This window comes from Xiphophorus couchianus, chromosome 12, assembly GCF_001444195.1.
Source record: "Xiphophorus couchianus chromosome 12, X_couchianus-1.0, whole genome shotgun sequence".
Taxonomy (NCBI): domain Eukaryota; kingdom Metazoa; phylum Chordata; class Actinopteri; order Cyprinodontiformes; family Poeciliidae; genus Xiphophorus; species Xiphophorus couchianus.
In genome coordinates this window covers 9,331,837-9,351,024 of record NC_040239.1, presented here as the reverse complement: position 1 = coordinate 9,351,024, position 19,188 = coordinate 9,331,837, and the positions used below count along the sequence as shown (strand labels likewise).

The 19,188-nt window shown below is 36.5% G+C and overlaps 3 protein-coding genes across 3 annotated transcripts in view; 2 read left to right on the top strand and 1 right to left on the bottom strand.

Moving 5' to 3' along the window:
• Window positions 1-3,483: 3,483 nt before the first annotated feature.
• On the bottom strand, window positions 3,484-7,696 carry LOC114155055 (transcription factor BTF3-like). Its single transcript, XM_028034719.1, has 6 exons — window positions 7,548-7,696; window positions 6,004-6,072; window positions 5,815-5,928; window positions 4,335-4,536; window positions 4,188-4,244; window positions 3,484-3,809 (listed from the first exon to the last, which is right to left on the bottom strand). Exons 2-6 carry the CDS (start codon window positions 6,070-6,072, stop codon window positions 3,763-3,765), a joined length of 489 nt encoding a protein of 162 aa, XP_027890520.1. The 5' UTR covers window positions 7,548-7,696; the 3' UTR covers window positions 3,484-3,762.
• Window positions 7,697-7,777: 81 nt separating this feature from the next.
• On the top strand, window positions 7,778-15,794 carry utp15 (UTP15 small subunit processome component). Its single transcript, XM_028033605.1, has 12 exons — window positions 7,778-7,950; window positions 9,204-9,316; window positions 9,445-9,537; window positions 9,892-10,076; window positions 10,959-11,137; window positions 11,367-11,492; window positions 13,088-13,223; window positions 13,442-13,526; window positions 13,673-13,828; window positions 13,932-14,033; window positions 14,219-14,352; window positions 14,486-15,794. The coding sequence occupies exons 2-12, from the start codon at window positions 9,227-9,229 to the stop codon at window positions 14,784-14,786; spliced, it is 1,587 nt and encodes a 528-aa protein (XP_027889406.1). The 5' UTR covers window positions 7,778-7,950; window positions 9,204-9,226; the 3' UTR covers window positions 14,787-15,794.
• A 1,411-nt stretch (window positions 15,795-17,205) lies between these two features.
• LOC114154487 (rho guanine nucleotide exchange factor 28-like) overlaps window positions 17,206-19,188 on the top strand; it is a 50,324-nt gene continuing 48,341 nt past the window's right edge. Inside the window, exons 1-2 of the mRNA XM_028033604.1 lie at window positions 17,206-17,330; window positions 18,053-18,096. Coding sequence (XP_027889405.1) covers window positions 18,064-18,096 — 33 coding nt within the window. The 5' untranslated portion in view covers window positions 17,206-17,330; window positions 18,053-18,063. The remainder of the gene's footprint in view (window positions 17,331-18,052; window positions 18,097-19,188) is intronic.

The window sequence follows — 19,188 nt, the reverse complement described above, 5'->3', positions numbered from 1 at the left end:
GTCTTCACCAAAACATGCATGATGCACATATGTTGCTTAACCAGAGTGTTTGAAGTCTCTTCAGTAAGTAACTCAAAAATAGCAGAGGGTAATGTTTCACTTCCCTAAAAGCCTGAAAGGCTTTTGGCACCCTGTGCCGGGGAAATGCAAACATAAGAGTGCAAAAAAAGAGTAATTCATTTTGAATATTAGTGAACAAAATAAGGTAGAAAACAAAATTTAAAAAGTGTGCTCTAGAAATGATGTAATATATAACCTTTACCAAAACATTCATATTACTTACTGAAGAAATGGACATTCCCTGCTTATATACATACATGTAAAAACAGTTTCAACAGTTCTAATTACTTCACTGGAAATGATTTTAGGCATGACTTTCATTTGCTTTCAGTTTTGATAAGTTCTGGGTTTTACTCACCCTAATCAGCCAATGGAATCACAGAACACAAGAGTGCTACTGAATATAAGCACCGGAACCAAATATTAGAGTAAAAAAAAAACCAAAACGACTGAAACATACGTATAGTTTGTTCTAGCTATTACCATCACATTTGGTAGAGACACAGCTAACACAAGTAACAGAGATGACTGTGTCTGTGATATCACTACCACAGAAAGTCTAAATACAACTTTCCTTACCACCATTTTACCAGCAAACGTACCTCCCAGTGTTGTTCAGAAAAGTCATATGTTGTTACCAGCGTCTGATCTTGTTACAATAAAGTAAAAGCCCAAACTTTGTATTCTAAAGCAGACTGTCCACACTTATAAACTGCATGGACAGAACAATAAAGCTGTAAGGATTCTGAGAAACCACTTTATGAATCGCTGTGTGTATGAATGGCTGAGTGAGGAGTCATCGCTAACAGATTCTCAAAAACTCAACTTTTCTCTTGTACCTATAAAAGTATTTACACTAATCAAACGTTTTTGACATTTTGTCTACTATTGTATTGTTCTGGCATTTTATGTGATAGACCAGCGGAATATCATATAACTTGAAATTGACAATTATACAACATTTTGCCAGCTTTGCAAACTTTAAGTCTTGCCTTTTCCTGGGATATAACTGAGCCATAAATATTATTTAATCTAAAGTAGTAATTTGTAACTGAGCTGTATGTTTAAGTTTGTCTATCTGGAATATGCTCTGTAGGCTCAAATGCAGTTTATTCCAGGACTGCCTTTGATTTAGCTCAATCCATTGGTCTTGTACTTCCCTAATATTAAATCCATTTCCAATGAGCCTGGTCTACCACTAAGTTTCAAATTTCTGGAAATATACAGTACATTTCAGAAAATCTGAGATGGAGTGTAAACACCAAACACCTCATCAGAAAGGCCCAAATGCAATAAACAAAAAGATTTTAAAAAATACCCTTCTATTGTGCTACAGAGATCATACTGAGTAATTAGTGGAGAATTATGAAGCCTGCACAATAAATTGTTATTCAGAAATGCCAACGAAGTATCTGTCCGTCCATTCATCTCAAATCTTTGCATATTGCATGTGGCTCTCTGTAAATTGGCAAATAAAAACCAAAGAGCAGATTTAGTAACTTGAGGATTTCTACACTGGAGCTAAACACAATATGCTACTTGTGTTTTTTGCTGAATGTTTGAATGACTGATGCCATTTTATATCCACAAAGAATTTGCTCAACTTTCAGTTTCCTTATCATGACTGACGGTCGATTAATGTTTCAGATTTTGTTTGACAAAGCTTTTCTTCAAAAGAACAGGTGCAACATTCATCAAGAACTTTGAGGCGAAGGGTTCAGCTGCTGTCAAGAAGGTTCAACACTGTCCAAGAGTGTTCAAAACGCCCAGGACTGATCCTCCAGTTCAGTTCTGGTCTGAAAATAAAATAAAACTTTGGCTTAATTAGTAAGAAGACTGAAGATGATCATGAGTTTCTGGGAGGTTGTTTACCTCTGTACTTGGTTTGAACCGTCCAAGGCCATGCAGATGCTGAGCTGTGAGAAAAGCTGATGGGAAATCCAGAGCTTACATAACTGGTGAATATTAAAGCGATGTACTTATCTTTTTCCTTCAATTCCCTGGACTAGCCCGGGGAGTCATTGCTCCTTTTCTTTGCTTAATTTCTTAATAAAATGATCTAAATGCACTTTGATTTGTTGTTGACTCAGTATTTCACTTTAAAATAGGTTTTATTAATCTCCATAACAAACAAACCATGAGTCCCTGTAACCTTTTGGAATAATTATCAATCACTGTTGTTACGTTGAGAAGACATATGCAACCAAAACCCACTGTTGTTTCAAAAAGAAAATTAAAGCCTAAGAGAATGTTTTCATTTAAGAGAATGAACGCAATACATTTGTTTTCACAAAATGGAAAGTGGGATTTTAAATTATTCCCCGTCCAATCTGTCCTTTTCTGACACATCCTTAGCTCCAAGTGTCTCCAAGAAATTGTTGAGCATTTGAGACCATGTGGGGAACAGAGGAGCCTGGTATATGCCAGAAACAGGAAATACCATGCCTGTCTCAACAAATCTGAGTTTTGTCTGACCAGAAACAATAAAGAATATTTCTTTTTCTTTTTTTTTTTTTTTTACAAAAGGAAATAACCTTGTGTTTTGTTAAATCTCATGATTTACAGTTTAGGGGCATCCCAGTCAATCTCTTCCCTTATTATCCAAAATGAGACCTTCTGTTTTAAATGTATGTAACATATATTTACAGGTATATATTTTTCTAGTTTTGTTGCTGTTCTTTGTAGCCATTTTTGTAGTTTCAAGTGACAGAATCAGTATGTATAACACTAATGATCCAGGCACTTGAAATGATTGATTTTTAATTACATTTCTGTAATTTCCCTCCTCTGTAGCTACATTCTAAAATCTCACATCTATGCAGACATACAGTATATAGAAAGTGTTTGATCTGAATTTGGCAACTAATAATAAAAACATGAATACTTTATTAGCCGTTTAATGGACATCATTACTTGGAAAAAGTTCATGGTTAACATATTGATGGACAAGTTCCAATATTAAATTCACAGTCTGATTAAAGACTGTTTCAATGTATTCTATATACCAGCTTTCCATCTTTAGAAAGTTGTTTTCATAGTTCAAAGGTCACATACATGATTTATCAAAGCTGCTTTTCAAATTTGTGTAAGAATTTCTAAGCTATACTGCACTTGGTTTAATTATCAATTATTAATCAAAAAAAACTTTTGAAAACATCAGTGTCAATGTTTTTAGTTAGGATTTGTAGTAAAATATGTATGACAATTTGGTTTTTCTTCTATATTTTATGTGGTGTTACAACAGTGGTGTTTGTTTTTCATTGTGTTTGGGAACATAATTGCCTTGCAATTCATCTTTGTGCTCCTTGATAGAAGAGAGATTTCTTAATACTTCTGCTACTGTTTTAAGAACTTAACATTTGAGTATGATGAACAGCTGCAATGATTTTAATTTGTGAAAAAACAAAACAAAGCTGCATAAATAAAAAGTTAAAATGTTATCTTTATTACACAATTAATTCCACCAATACATTTTTGATGCATGGGTACTGCAATGTGAAGAAGGCAGCATGAGAAAGAGAAGCTTGTGCAGGTTCTAATAAATTTTGTTTGCTTTAACTGTATAATAACATTTTCTGCAAAAAGTCAATTTTCTTGTTCCAACCCAATTGTTAAATTTAAAAGCTGGTTATGTTTGTAACCAGAAATACATGACTTAAATACAGTGCTGACTCGAGAAACACTCAGATGTCGTCATGTTGGTTAATTTGCTTCGTTCTTTGAAGCTTCATCAAAGTTTTCCACAAGATCTGAAAATGCAAAAAGAAAAAGGAAGTAAGAATAAACAGCAAATGAAAACAAAGTGTTACTGGGTATTATATTTAAAACTATACAAACAGACTAGAAAGAAATAAGAATGAATTAGTACAATTACAGTATAGGAATAAGTGAATTCAGAATTCTTTCATAGTTTATGTTAGAGATAAAGGTTTGTCTTGGCCTTCTGCAAACATCAATTCAGGCAAACAATGGTAAAAGTATTTAAAGCATAGATTTGAACTAGTCCTCAGTAGGCTCACTCATTTTATTGTTAAAAATCTAGCTATTTTTAAGGGCTTTTAATGTGCAACAATTCAGCAAGATACACCATATTCATAAATAAATGAGATGCAAATTTTCTTGCTTACCAGGAACTTCGTCATCTTCCTCTTCGGCAGCAACTATGGGAGCTTTGTTGTCTCCAGCTATGATGAAAATTAGGGAGTTTCATTATTAGACGCCATACAACACTAGTGACAGAGAAAACCAGGGCAGGGATATTTTGTGGTGTGTACCTGGTTTGGGCAGAGTTTCTGCTAATCTCCTGAGGCTGGTAAGACTATCAGCTCCCATCTGATTGAGGATTCCCGGAAGCATCTCTGTTAGCTGTTTATTCTCAGCATGCCCTGTGATAGTAAACGTGTTGGCAGCCAAGGAGGCCTGAACCTTTGGGTTATTGAAGTGGATCACCGTCCCCTGGTTTGTGAACATATTCACCTAGAGTGAAAACAAAAAGGATTAAAGATATATGAACAGAAATATGGCAGCTTTGCTGTTAAAAGAACAACAGCTTTCCATCCCGAGTCTTTTCAAACACCTCAAACTGTAATTACCCTTCTTAATGGTTTATTTCTACTCATTTGAAAAGTCAACAGTTTGGTCTAAAAAAGTAAACTGGTAAGTAACCAGTATATTACTGGACCCAAAGGGGTCATCAGAACAGAGCACAATTTTCATTAGATAACTTTAATCTGCCATAATTTTCCAATGTATTGCAAAACTATTTATGCCCTTTGAACATTTACATTTTCTCATGTTACCAAAACAAATTTCAATGTCTTTTATTTCCGATAGATCAATATAAAGTAATGAATGATTGCAAAGTGGAAGGAACTGATCAAAGTTAAAAAAATAAATAAACACAAATGAGTATCTGAAAAGTCTGGAAAACATGTATTAATCTCCCTGTCTCAGCATTTTGTAGATGCATCTTTTGGTGAAATTATTGCTGCAAGGCTGACATTTTTGCCCATTCGTCTTTGCCAAATAGCCCAAGTTAGGGTTGATTAAATAGAGATTGTCTGCCAACATGAATAGATTTACATTTGGCCTTTGACAGAGCCATTCTAACGCGTTAATATGCTGTGTTCTAAATCTAAAACATTACCTTGTTAATGTTTTAGCAGGGGTAGCTTATGAACCTTTGATAAAATACATTGAGAAGGGAATATGGACGATTCTGACTTGATTAAACAGCAAAACTAGATGAAAAAATGCAGAGCCGAGAAGCGCATAAGTGCGGCACACATTAACGTCACATGCAAAGCATCCTGTCCCCTCAACACAAAATGGAAAATGACTTGCACAAGGGCCACATCATATACAGCCTGTATAAAAACAAGTAAAATATTCTGAAACATGACAATGAAACATATTTAGTTTCCAACTGTTGGCAGAAGTTGAAACAGTCGATCATACGCTCCATGTCAGTAATACATTCACTGAGAGATGTGAAAACACCTCAATAACTAAATGGCTAATCACAAAGTTCATTGCAACTTTTACAGTAAAGGATATATGACCACTGAACGTCGTCAAAAATCAGGGTTTTCACACTCTGGAAAACTCTTTGGGTAAAGCGTCCCATCTCCAGGGATTTCAGTTCAGTTTTAGTTGCAATTTAAATGGAAGATATCAAGTCAATTTTTACTTGTAAATAAAGTCAGTTGTGTGTTACGTTTCCAATGTGGAAAGGCCCATAAACATTTACCGTACCTCTTCAATACCAGAGATGTTGTTAACTCCTAGTTTCTTCAGTGAAAACTGCAGCTTCTTATCATCTGCTGTAGCTGTCCGATGCACCACCTTCTTCTTTCTTCGGGCTGACCCCTACAAAACAGTGAAATTAGCTTTGGCAAATGATTCAGAGTCTAACTATTACTTGGCAGCATGTAGGCAACTTACCTTACCACCTATGCGGACCTGCTCCTGCAGTTTGGCAAGCTTCTCTTGGTTCATTATCGACTCCTTCATCTTAAATATAAGAGAACAGGCACAGATTTCAACAACAATTCTACTGGTTATTAGCAGAACTCTAATGAAATGCCAAATAAAAAGCTGGAGTAATAGAAGTTACTTACAGCTTCCTAACACCAGTTATACGAGACAGAAAGTAACACAACTCTACTACACTTTTCCTTTGCTGTAGTAGAGACACGGTGGCTGTTTGGAAATATTTCCTAATATTCACAAAACATGAACAGCAATTACATGGAAGCTGATAAACTTAAATGACTTGTATTTTTATTTCATTTTATTTATTTTATATTTAGGTCACATCTAACAATGTAATTTCACATCTGTGTTGTAAATTTTATACCACAAATTATTATATTTATATTTGCTTATATTTAATGGAGAATAATAATTTTTTCCTTGGGGAACAATAAAGTTTATTCTGATTCTGAAATGACATGGCTACTAAGCAGTCCATTGCAAGTTTTACCTGAGCTTTGGATAATTACTTAGACAATACCAGCTTGTTATACATGGACTACTCTAAAAAAGTGTAGATAATGGGAAAAATTTCAAATATTTTGCATAATAAGCAGGAGAAAATGTTCACAAAACTTTCTAGGTTTTTATTTTATTCATGCTTACGTCTGTGCATCAAGAGCTAAGCAAATTATTAATTAATCTGTAAATACTATGACACAGTTGTACCATAGGAATCTCATTCCAATCCAAGCTTAGCTGAAATTAAAACATTTTTTCTGCACAATTTGAATATTAGCTAATTTCTAGGAATTACTTCTGATTCTATTCTGAAAGTATAATTTTAAATGACATATTGTATGGAGGGGAAAATGGTATAACACTTCCAACTTTCAATATCAACAGAAATTGCCCCTAACGTGGTACTACATGCGTGACCTAGCAGTTCGCAGGAAGTGGTAGACATGTAATCAAACTGGAAGTATTAGAAATAAATCCCCCTCAAATCTCCCTTCAGTTTTTGCCCTTTCACACAGAAAACCAACAAGAATGCACAGCTGTCATAAGGCCCCGAAAATAGCGTCACACTTCAGAGCCTGTCTGCAAGTAACGCATGAAGCAGAGTGAGGAGGTTGGCAACTATCGCTTTAGCAAGGGAGACGCTAACCACAAACCTATTGGGTTACAACGTTTTTCAAATAAGGCCAATGAAACAATGTTTGACACGGGGTGATGCCGTATTACCCGTCCTTCTAATTTCAGTTTATTTTATTAACATACCTAGTCATAAATTTTGTGTACAGTCTAAATTACATCAACGGAACAGGTTAGTTAGCAAAGCCCTAGCTTGAGCTAGCTAGGGCCTCCTCAAACAGACATTAATACAGAAGAAAGGAGTGTGTTTTTCCCGCATTAGGTTTCTCAAGCTGAGGCAGAATTATTTTTAGATGCTACACTTACATTAAAATTATATGTCATAATTTAAAAAAACTGAAAAACAGCGATGAACATACCTGGAAGTGTGTAAACACGCGGCTCACGCAATAAGCGATGGAGGCAGAAAGGAGGGAGTCCAGGAAGTGACGTAAATTAAAGCGTAAAACAAATATGAAAAAATATTAAGTAGAGAGAAAAACTAATCTTATATTTAACCGAAAAAATATTCAAGCATCTTGTAGACAATTTAATTAAAAAAACAGTAGAAACAAAAACTTACTTGCACTAGTCTATCGGTTTCATTGCGGAAGTAGTTACATTCAAACATGGCGTCCTCCTGTTCGCCGAGAGGCAACGTGATCCTTCGATAAAATGAGAAAGTTTTCCTTCACTTTAGATAACAAAAGACTGTATACTTTTAAATCAACCCTGTTGTAGGTGAAACGTATCTACACGCTAGGACCATTTTTCTAATCAAAGGTGAGAAAATTCTGGAGCCATTTCTGTGTAAAATATTGGTCGTATAAACAACAGACAGTGTGCCGGGTTTGAGACATGCATAATCACGTGCATTATTACAGTTTAAAGAACACAAAGTACTGTTTTTTATTTGTTTATGAACGATATAAATATTTAACTGACTGTTGCCCGAGCCTCATCGCTGATATCATGTTGTAGTTTGTTAGATGAGACAATATAGATAACACAACATGGGTGATACTTCAATGTCTAAGCTAAAAACTATTAGACGGCGAATCTTTTAGATTTAAGGGTGTAGTATATTTGTTGAACAACAAAAACTTAAGCGCTGTATGTTTTGTCCAAATCCAATGACTAACGAATCTTTCACTTATACAAGGAAATCCATGAAAAATACTACAATGCGTTGTCTCTCAAATCAAGTAATTAACTGCAAATTTAAAGTCGATGTAGGCAATGCCACTTGTGTAATGTCCATAAATATAAATGTCGTATCATATTTTAAGGTAGAAGTTAGTAAACTAACGGAAAAGACACCTAATTTATTTTTATGACAGCTATTAAAGAAGTCAAATGCTGTTTTTATTATTTCTCTCAGATAGCATGTTTTTGTTTAATTTAATTTCTGTTCTTAATTATAGCCCAAACTGCCATATACTTACACTCATTAGCCAATTTGTACATCTTTTTAAAAACCAGATTGGATCCCATTTGTCTTCAGAACTGCTTCAAATTGTTCCATGGCACAGGTTAAACAAAGCACCAAAATGTGGTTCATATTAACATTAACGTTTGGATATGTCGCCTGCACATCCATGATGCAAACCTCTTGTTTTATTGTGCTCACCTTTAACTTCAGCAAGTCATGTCGAAGTGCCCAAATGCATTGGGTTTCAATGGCTGATTTACTGTTTGTCTTAATAGACAATTGAAAATGTGTAAACTACTCAGTAAGTGTGTAGTTTACTTCTAGTATTATTTGTTTTCTCTTGCAATATGTACATATAATTTCAAAATTATAATCGCATTAATAGAATTTTTTGCTTAATTTCTCCCTATAATATGTGGAGTAGTAGGAACAACCCTGGACCTTTTACTCAGCTGTTGAAACGTGGTGCAATATGTAATTTTTGTGCAATCTGTAATTTTTGTTTTCATTTCAGAAGTAAAAGAAAAAGTATAATTTCTTAACTGTAAACTCTTTAAATGCTAAGATTCCTCTTGAACTGCTGTTTCCTACTGTGTGTATGCAGACGCTTCAACAAGCGCCATATAGATGGCTTCATTTAAACCCACAAAAATCCCAGTGTATCCAAAGCTCGGAGAAAAAGTCACACAGGACACTCTTTACTGGAAAAACTACAAGGTGAGTCACACCTGCTATGGGCTCCATTTCATGTTTTTGTGGGTGAAAAAAATTTATTGAACAATTTGTGATCTCAAGCTTTGAAGGAATCCTTTGCCTGATATGTTTCCCCTTCCTCCCACTTGTAGGCTCCTGTCCAGATAAAAGAATTTGGAGCAGTCTCAAACATCGACTTCTCTCCTGTGGCTCCTCATAATTTTGCTGTGACTGCCTTCACAAGAGTAAGTAGGCTCTGTTTGCATAAATTCTAGGTACTGGTAGTTCACCTTATGACATTGTTGATTTTCATATTGTATTTTGTTTTTTACCCAGAGAATATGGATCTTATTTACACAGACAATAACAAAAGGGAAGGAAACACAAAGTTCCCATTCCGTATTCTTTACTTTGTACAGTTACTATATTATAATTAAAGTGTCTACTGGTACAGGCTCTCAAATTTATGAAACTAAACAGCAACCCTAAAGCAAGCTGATAAACAGTTCTGTTTTGAAATAATTTATTTGTCTATGAGGAAAGGATGCACCTCTGTTTTCCCAGTTTCTTCATGTTCTAACTCTCACTTTTTTTCTCAGGTCCACCTCTATGGGCCCTTCTCTCAAGAGCCTGTCAAAACATTTACCCGATTCAAGGACACTGCGTATTGTGGAAGATTCAGGTCAGATGGCCAGCTGCTTGTGGCGGGATGCGAAGACTCGGTTGTCAGACTTTTTGATGTCAGCGGCAAGGTGGCACTAAGGATGTTCAAAGGGCACACAAAGTGAGTGTCATATTTTTAAGTTTCTGTGATTAGGTTATAGACATTTTAGTAAATTCTTGCAAAGGAAGTTTGCAAGAAAATCTTTCATTAAGGTGAAATTGTGTGGTGTCTCTTTAAGACTCTTTCTTTATTGTTCAGTTGCTCCAATCTATCTAAAATAAACTAGACTTAGGCTGGTTACTTCTAAACCTGTTGTTATGCATTGGCAGTCCGCCAGCCCAAAGAAAGCTTGAATACTTTTTCCTTTTTCATAGGAAACAGAAGGTTTTTGAAAATATTTCCTGCTGTGAAAAAGACATTTATAGGCAACACAAGGGGAGAATTAATCATCTTTTTTAAGATACTTTAGCACAGTTTTGAAACTGCAAGCTATGTTAATATATCAAAAATAACTGTAAATAATATTATAATGATTGTTGTAATTAATTTGTTATTCTTTTGCTGCAGGATTATGTTTGTTTTTTGTGATGTTAAAGAAACAGCTATATCATGCTGAACATTCTTGTTATAAATCTTTGATTTAAAAAAACATAATGGAGACAAATTGTGATATTTCTTAGCCAAGGCTACTATACTGTGAGAATTTCACATCTTTATCCCTAATAGGAACTTTGTATTATCTATTTATCAACATCAACTGACCTTTGTCAGCGATCCATGTTTTCAAATGGGAGAGTGTTGGGTGAATGAAAATGTGGTGGAAGTCATTGGCTGATGACAACAAAGTTGAATGATGATTTCTTGAGTGATCCATCGACTGAAATTCATGCTGATCCCAAGAATTCTGACAACGATTGAGCTGCTTTTTCATATTTCTTAAAATCTTGCATACTGAAAACAATTTGAATTTAAATTAATTAGATTTTTTTTTTTTTTACTCAGAGCCGTACATGTCACTGACTTCACCTCAGACCGTTATCAGATCCTCACGGGATCTGACGACTACACCTGCCGACTGTGGGACATCCCAAACGCAGCCGAGCTCAGCACCTACCAGGAACACACAGACTACATTCGCTGTGGTGTTACCAGCAAACTCAACAGAGATCTCTTCATTACTGGTGAGTTAAAAGGTCATTCTGCAGAGGAGTGGGAAAATGTCAAAGGGTCAAGAGGAAGTTAACCTTTTGTCTGATAAACAGCAATTTGCGATGCCTTCTAGGTAGTTTCTAACTTGACTTAAAAAACATAAATAAAATAATAAAAATAGAGTCCATATGTCTCCTGTTACAGCTGACTGGCACCATCATAAATCAGATTTGTTTCTTTTTTTTGTTTTTGTTGTTCCAGGATCATATGACCACACTCTGAAAGTGTTTGATGCCAGAGCGGAGAAGAGTGCGATTACCATGGATCATGGACAGCCGGTGGAGAGTCTCCTCCTCTACCCCTCTGAGGGACTCCTCGTCTCAGCAGGTTGTCAGCCGAATCATTTAGCATATTTATACAAAACACATTGAAGGTTCAGATTAATTTCAGAACCGAGCAGACAGCAAAGGTCCAATGAAGAAACTCAGTTCTACACTGCTCTGATTCATAGGGTCTAACTAAAATTTTGGTTTAGTTTTTTCCCTGGTCTTTCACTGTGCCTGATTTTGGTGGTGTTTGTGATAGCACAAGACAAGGCAGCTTTGCAGATAAAAGATAGTCACTATGTTAATTTCTTTTCCATTAGAGATCTACCGTGGCCCTGAGGTGCAAACCACTTCAGCAAATTGAAAGCACAATGACAAATTACAAAAGCACTACAACATTAACAAAACGGAAGAGGTAGACCCAAGAAATTGCTGATTGGACTACAGCTCGTTTTAATTTTGAACCGGAAGTTACTGTGGTGTGCTTCGTTTTAATGAGAAGCAAGGCAAGCGGGAATACGGTCACGTCGCCATGTATTGCCCAAACTGTGGAAAAGAGCTGGTTGAGCCGCCACCAAACTTTTGTAGCAGTTGTGGCAAGAGGCTTTGGATCACAGAGAACATTCATGTTTTTAAAAAACACGTTAAAGCCAGAATAACTTCCGGTTCAAAAGTAAAACAAAACAAACAGAGGTAACAGAAAGTAAATAAAATAGAAATTAGACAGAAAACAACTAAAACGGGGCACCTACAGGGCTTAATGTATCCTGTGCTACTAACATTGTTATAAGACTTAGATAAAGGGTGTATACCATTACAACTCGGAAGTAAGGGGAGCCCCACTCATGGGGAGGGGGTCCAGAAATGGTGACCAGATTCTTGAAAATGTGATTTCAGAGCCTTTGAGAGTATGTCTAATTTTTTTCAGTTTCATGAACGAAATCTTTTATCCAATGAGAATGTGTGGGTGGGAGAGGATTCTTCCAATGCATCAGTATAATACGTCGAGCAAGTAGCGTGAGGAAGGCCACAAGGTCAGCATGATGGGGTGATAGTAACTGGTTTTTGGTGAGGACCCCAAATAAAGCAGTAAGTGGAGAAGGCTGTACTGTGGTCGAGGTGATTACAGAAAGTGAGTCAAAAATAGATTTCCAAAATTGAAATAGGGAGAAACAGGTCCAAAACATATAGGAGTGGCTGGGCCCAACCCACACTTCACACAGCTTGAATCCACGTCCGGAAAGATTCGAGCCAGTTTGCTTTTGGACCAGTGTACTCTCTGGACGACTCTACACTGAACAATTCTGTGTCGGGAACAAATTGATGAGGTGTGAATGCGTTCTAGAATAGTTTGCCACATTTCATTACCAATCTCTGTGTTAAGATCATCAGAGTTATATAGTTTTGATGAAAAGCTTTATGAGGTTTGTATGTCACACAAACATGTTAAATTTGTTGAGATTTATGTGAACCATCCCAGTTAATTTTTACCAGTAAGCAAAATAAGAATATTTTAGTTCAGTTTTATTTTGGCTTGCTTTGATCTCAAAGGAAGCTCTATATTTATGTAGTATACGTGCGTGGGTTATTTTGAAGTTTATTTGGAAATATTTGAAATACATGCTTAAGTCACAAATTTTGGTTGTCTTTCCTTAGGTGGGCGCTACGTCAAAGTGTGGGATCTCCTAAAAGGAGGTCAACCTCTGGTGTCGCTGAAAAACCATCATAAAACCGTCACCTGTTTGGCTCTCGGCAACAACGGAGAGAGACTGCTGTCGGCATCTCTGGACAGGTATAAGAACGTCAGATATAGTGAATTCCTGACATGAAATAAATGTTTAAAAATTTAAATCTGACACTTTTCTGTTTGTCAAAGGTTGCAAATATGTACTGTAGTCACTGTTTTGAGAATTGTGCATTCAAGTGGAAGTGCTCTTGTTGTTGCCACCTCCTGTAAATAAAAGGTGAATGATTGAAAATGTTTTAAGGCGTGCACTATTTGTCTTTCAGGCATGTGAAAGTCTACAACACAACCACGTACAAAGTGGTCCACAACTTTGACTATGCTGCTGCAATCCTCAGTTTGGCTTTGGCTGTAAGAATAAAAGTTCCAGCAATATTCTGTGAAAACATTTCTTTAGATAATTGACACGTTGACAGCACAGATAAGACGGGAATTAAACAAGGGCATTGTTTTGCACTCATCTTGAGCCAAAGTTGAAAACTTTTCTTTCTTCTCAGCCGGATGACGAGTCCATTGTTGTGGGAATGACCAACAGTATTTTAAGCATCAAACACAGAAAACACACTGAAGAGTCAAAGGAAATAATGAGCCAACAGAGACGCCGCCCTTCATATCGTGTCTTTGTGAAAGGAAAAAATTATGTCCCAAAACCAGTAGGTTTCTATGTTGCAGTCATCTTCAGCCCATCTTTTTCTGTAAGAATTATAACTGAGCTTTTGTTAATATTTCTAATTTCCTTGCTTTATACATTTACAGGACGACTATCTTGTCAGTAAGCCAGTCAAAGAACATTTGGCCAAATATGACAGGGAGCTCAAGAAATTTAATGTATCCAAAGCTTTGGATGCAGCCTTGGAGGTAAGAGTATTCTAAATATTCACAAGCATTTAAGTAATAAAGGTTTGTTTTTATTTTATCATGTTTACTTTCCCCCAATTACTCATTTATTTTCCACATTTGATAATTGAGGGCCCAAATTAACAAATAATGACTCAGTAAGCTGTTTTAAGCGAAGTTGTTTCTTCACTCTTCTTTTCTGATAGGTGTGGTTAAGAAGGAAAAAGCCAGAGATAACTGTGGGTGTAATCAAGGAGCTGGACCGAAGAGGAACTCTAAAGAATGCGCTAGCAGGAAGAGATGAAAAGCAACTCTCTCAGTTACTCCACTTTGTCATTGGGTATGAAGCAGAACACATATTATTTTTGGGGTTCAAATCAATAAAGTTGTGAAATAAAATCAGGGTGTTATAATGTACAGATTTATCAATTTAAAGTTTAAACCTTGATCATTTGTTTCTGTTTCTTCTTCAGAAACATTGTCGACACCAGGTTTGCCCCCGTCCTTTTGACGGCAGCTGAAATGATCCTTGATATCTATAAATCGGTGATTGGCCAGTCGGCACTGATCGACCAGCAGCTGCTGCGCCTACAGAACATCCTGGAGTCAGAGATCAACTTGGAGCGGGAGCTACTGGAGGTCCTGGGAATGTTGGACACCATGTTTGCCACCTCCATCACTCGTAAGGAGGTGCCGTACTCCGACGTGGGAAGATCTAATGGGCTGGCTCAGGGAGAGGCGAGCAGTTCGAGACCCGAGCTTCAGGTCACCTGAGATCAAATGAGAGGAAGAATTGATTTTAGACTGGATTAGGATGATTTTTATAAAATCTCGATTGAAGGCATCAGAATCGTTTTCTGCGTTTAAACAACACCAAACAAATATTTTTTAATTTTATCTGTGTTAAGTCCTACATTTTGTCTACTGGTGGAAGTGAGGTCTGCTGTGGGAATTCATTAGCTATAATTTGTTATATTGCAGTATTTTATCATTAAACAAAGATTTAACATTTGAATTAACATTTCTCTCAAACCTCGAATGAAATTGGAATATTAAGGTCTGTATGCTGGATATAGCACAAAGTTCACAGAGATTTCCCTACTTTTTATGCTCGACACCAAGGTAGGCTACAGAAAACGTTACTTAATCTAGCTGTATAATTTCAACTAAAAGTAGTAGTTGTTATCCAGCTTTTGGACAAAAGCCTAATATGCACAAAATAACCTAAAAATTGAATATCTAGAGCAGTTGTTGCAGGGTGATCAGTCGGTTTGATTGGTTCTAATTCTTAATCAGTTACTTATTCTCTTGTAAAAACAGTTTTTGACCTTTAAAGATGTCACACAGCAACAGGGTCCGTTTTTAATAAAACACTTTTTCCAGACTAACTGGATTTTGTTTTATAGATTTCATATGTTGAAATCTACTAGTGATATCTTCCAGAATAAGGCGTAGGATCAAAAAACAGGATATTTTTCTTCGAAGAAATTAGTTTTTTGCCCTTTGTTTAGACGCTACTGGTATATCAACCAATCGCAGCAGAGCAGGCCTCCCTCCCTCCATCTTATCCAGTTTCACTCTAACCCATGTTTGTACATGGGAACCAAATGAAAACATTTTCTATGTGGAGACCTTCTGAATGTGTGGATCTAAAAAAGTCATATTTGATGTAATTTGAATAATTGCAATAAGCATCAATTGTAAACGTCAGTATGTGTTTGAAGTACTTTCATAATGTCCGACACTCTTATAAGCAGAGAAAAATAAATGTTTTTTTCTTAAGTGTTACTGGCTTTATTTGAGTTGAAAAGAAAATTTGAGACTAGTCTGCTTTTTATGGTACAGTTCAAAAATATTCAGACTCCTTGAACTTTCTACACTTTGTGAAGGTGCCTAAGATAAGGTAGACTAATTGTGAAATGGGAGGAAAATTAGTGTCATATATACCAGATATATAATGCGTATAAAACCAGAAGTCATTGCCACTATTCCGCTCGATTAAAATCTCAATTCACACAAAATCTGGGCTTTCTCTTGTTCTTTCTGATTCCTACGGTTTAATTTCTACCGGTCCAATCAGCGAACAGAAGGAAAAAATGTGAATGATGACTTCTGCGATGTTTTTGAATTGTGGTCTGCCTGTAGTTTTACCAATGGCAGCGGTGGAAGTGAACAAAAAATCCGTTCAGTCCGTGTTGGACACTCTTCCAAAAAATTTAATTAGCATTAACAACCTCCTCCTTCGGCTTGGGACTTCTCTCTTTGCAGTGGTGGATAGTTGTTTACAGCGCAGGCAATTTCTGGTAAGCTTCATAGTGTTGAACTGGCATTACATATAGCAACTGGGTAAAATTTAAAACCTCAACAACAGAGACCATGGCTCCAGGAAGCAATGGTTTCTCCGTAGCAGCGAGTTTTTACCTCTGTAGGAAGCAAAGCATAGTACAAAGGGACAGTGTCATGCTAGTTATTATGGTGAGAACGTAGTTCACCACTAGCATGGTGAAACTAGCATGACTTGTGGCGCTAGACGTCATGCAGGGAAAGCGTCAAACATGTGGAAGAAGGTGCTCTGATCAGATGAGATTAAATTTGTGTGCAAAACACTGTGTGGCAGACAAGTAACGCTAGATCACATTGAAAACCGTCCACCAGGTGGCGGCAGCATCATGCTCGGTAGATGGGGCGCTTTGTTATTGGCAGAGAAGTTGATGAAAGTTGACTGGAAGATGAAGATAATTACAGGTCAAATTTGGAAGAAAACATAAAAGAGGCTACAAAACGACTTAAGAAGATGGTTTAAATATTGACTCATGGTCTCTAAACAGAAATGTATAAAAATTGATTTATGTTTTATTCCATTCTACAGTTGTGATTTTTAGGTTTCTGTCTCATAAAATCTCAGCGAAATACAATAAAGTCTGATTGACAAAATAAAATCAAGTACCCTATACTTATACCCACTTGAACTTTTCAAGTGGGTATAAGATGCAAGGAACACCTTATAGTAGAAGGTGCAAAGTACTGTAACTTCCACTGAGAACAGATAAATATGAATTTGTCAGTCATATTATCTTCCACTTGAGGTCGCTATAGCTTTAAGGCAGTGGGGTAACTTTATCATGTTAGGAGGGATTTTGGCTGAAGACAGAGAAGCATCAGTGCTGTACCAGAGAGGAGGCTGAAACAGTGCAGACAGCAGCTGCCCCGATCTTATCGCTTTGTTAAACAAAGAAATGATAAATCTGAATTGAGAGCTTGTCCTAAAGGAATTATAACTTACTCCCAGGACATATTTGCTGGAGTGTAAAGTCCAAGGTAAGTGTTTTTGTGGTAGTCTTTTAAAAAAAAATTATTATTACAGAAGTGTGGTTGGTATCTACATCAATAAGCTAAATGAACATAAAATTATTCATGCAAGTCTTTAAGAGAAAAATCACATCCATTTAATTTAATGTTTTAATGTTAAAGTATATAAAATCTTTTTTTTTTTCAATTATGGAGGACTTTTGGTGTCATCAACAGCTATTTTCACACTTTTCCTCCTCAGAGATCTTGCAGCCTGTTTCTAAGTGTGTGATTGCAGAAGACTAAAAGCGGACAGGAAGCTGTGTCATTATGAACAATGACTGTGGCAGTTTGTTAAGATCTCGCTGCTGGATCTCATTTAGGAAGTGGCCGCTGACACAGAGCAGATCTGAACCCTGCAGCATTGAAATGTAATCGATTTCCTGCTCGTGCACAAAGCCTGGCACGCGCATTATTGAACTGACGTGTGTATCAGATTCATGGACATTCTGGTCTTCTCTCTTTACACACACTATGGCAGGAAGGTCGATCATTAAAATCATTATTCACCTTCTTGTGATCAAAAGCCGATGCTGTCTCTTCAGATGACCTCTCTGACTGCTTAAAGGTTTGATAATCCTCAAGATCAGATGAGAAACCAAAATAAGCAAGGAAATAATTAGGAGTCACATGCTACTCTGTGCGTTTCCCCCATTTTTTCATTTTGTGTGAATATTTTTTTCACCTTGCAGCTGCTGTATACATGGAGCTGAGCAGGAGGAAGGTGCCTCTCTATGTGAGTATATGTGCTGTCGAGTTCAATATAAGCTTCTTCAGTTGATCTCAAGATTAAGTTGGTCTCCCTGTGCAAAAACTCTGCAGAATGAGTTCTACAGAACTCATTCTGCAGATGGTACTGAGATGGTACTGAGAAATGAGTGCCCTCATTAATTTGAAAATCTAAGCTACTTTTTTTCTGTCTTGCAAATGTATTCATATTTTGCAAGAAAAACAAAAGAAATGTGCGGTGTCTATCTCTGTTTACCTCCATCTTATCAAAGAACCATTCCAAAGTCTTCAAGTCTTTTGGGATAGTCTCTTCCTTGTTTCTATAATTTAAATGTTTTATCTAAGCCAGATTAGTTGGAGGGCAGATGTGTACATCAATTTTCAAGGTTTGCCTTAGATTCTCATTTGAATTTGGGACTGGACTTTGATTGTTCAGCTGCATATTTGCACATTATAAGCACCTGCCTCAAGTCTTTTGCAGCTTCTGTCAAGTTATTTCCCAGATTTTCCTGTATTTTGTTCCATCCACCTTCTTATCAGCCAGTGACATCTCCATGTCAGTGTGATCAGATTGATTTGTAATTTTAGTTTTCCACCACATGTTTTGCATGAAGGATAAAATGTTTATTAGATGTCTCATCTGACCAGATGATCTTTTTCTAAATGTTACCTGTGGCCCCTAGATGGCTTGTAACTAATTCAAACTGGGATTCTAGTGTTTGTGGTTTTCATTTTCCCACTCTTTCATGGACACCAGATGTGTGGGGTGCACAGATATTAGTTTTCCTGTTGACAGATTTGCTCACCTAAGATATAAATATCCAAAGATCCTCCAGAATTTCCTTGGGCTTCTTCTCTGAATAATGCTCTTCTTGCCTCAGTTTAGGTGGACAGTCGAGTCTTGATAGGTTTGCAGCTGTGCAATAATCATTCCATGAGAATGGATTTAGCAGTCTTCCATAAGGCATTCAAGGGATGGAATATTGGTTTTGATCCCTGTTCATAATGATGGTGTTTATTCACTCAATGTTCCCTTTAAACCTCAGAGGCCTTAACAAAGCAGTTGTATTTGTACTGAGATTGAATTATGCACAGATGG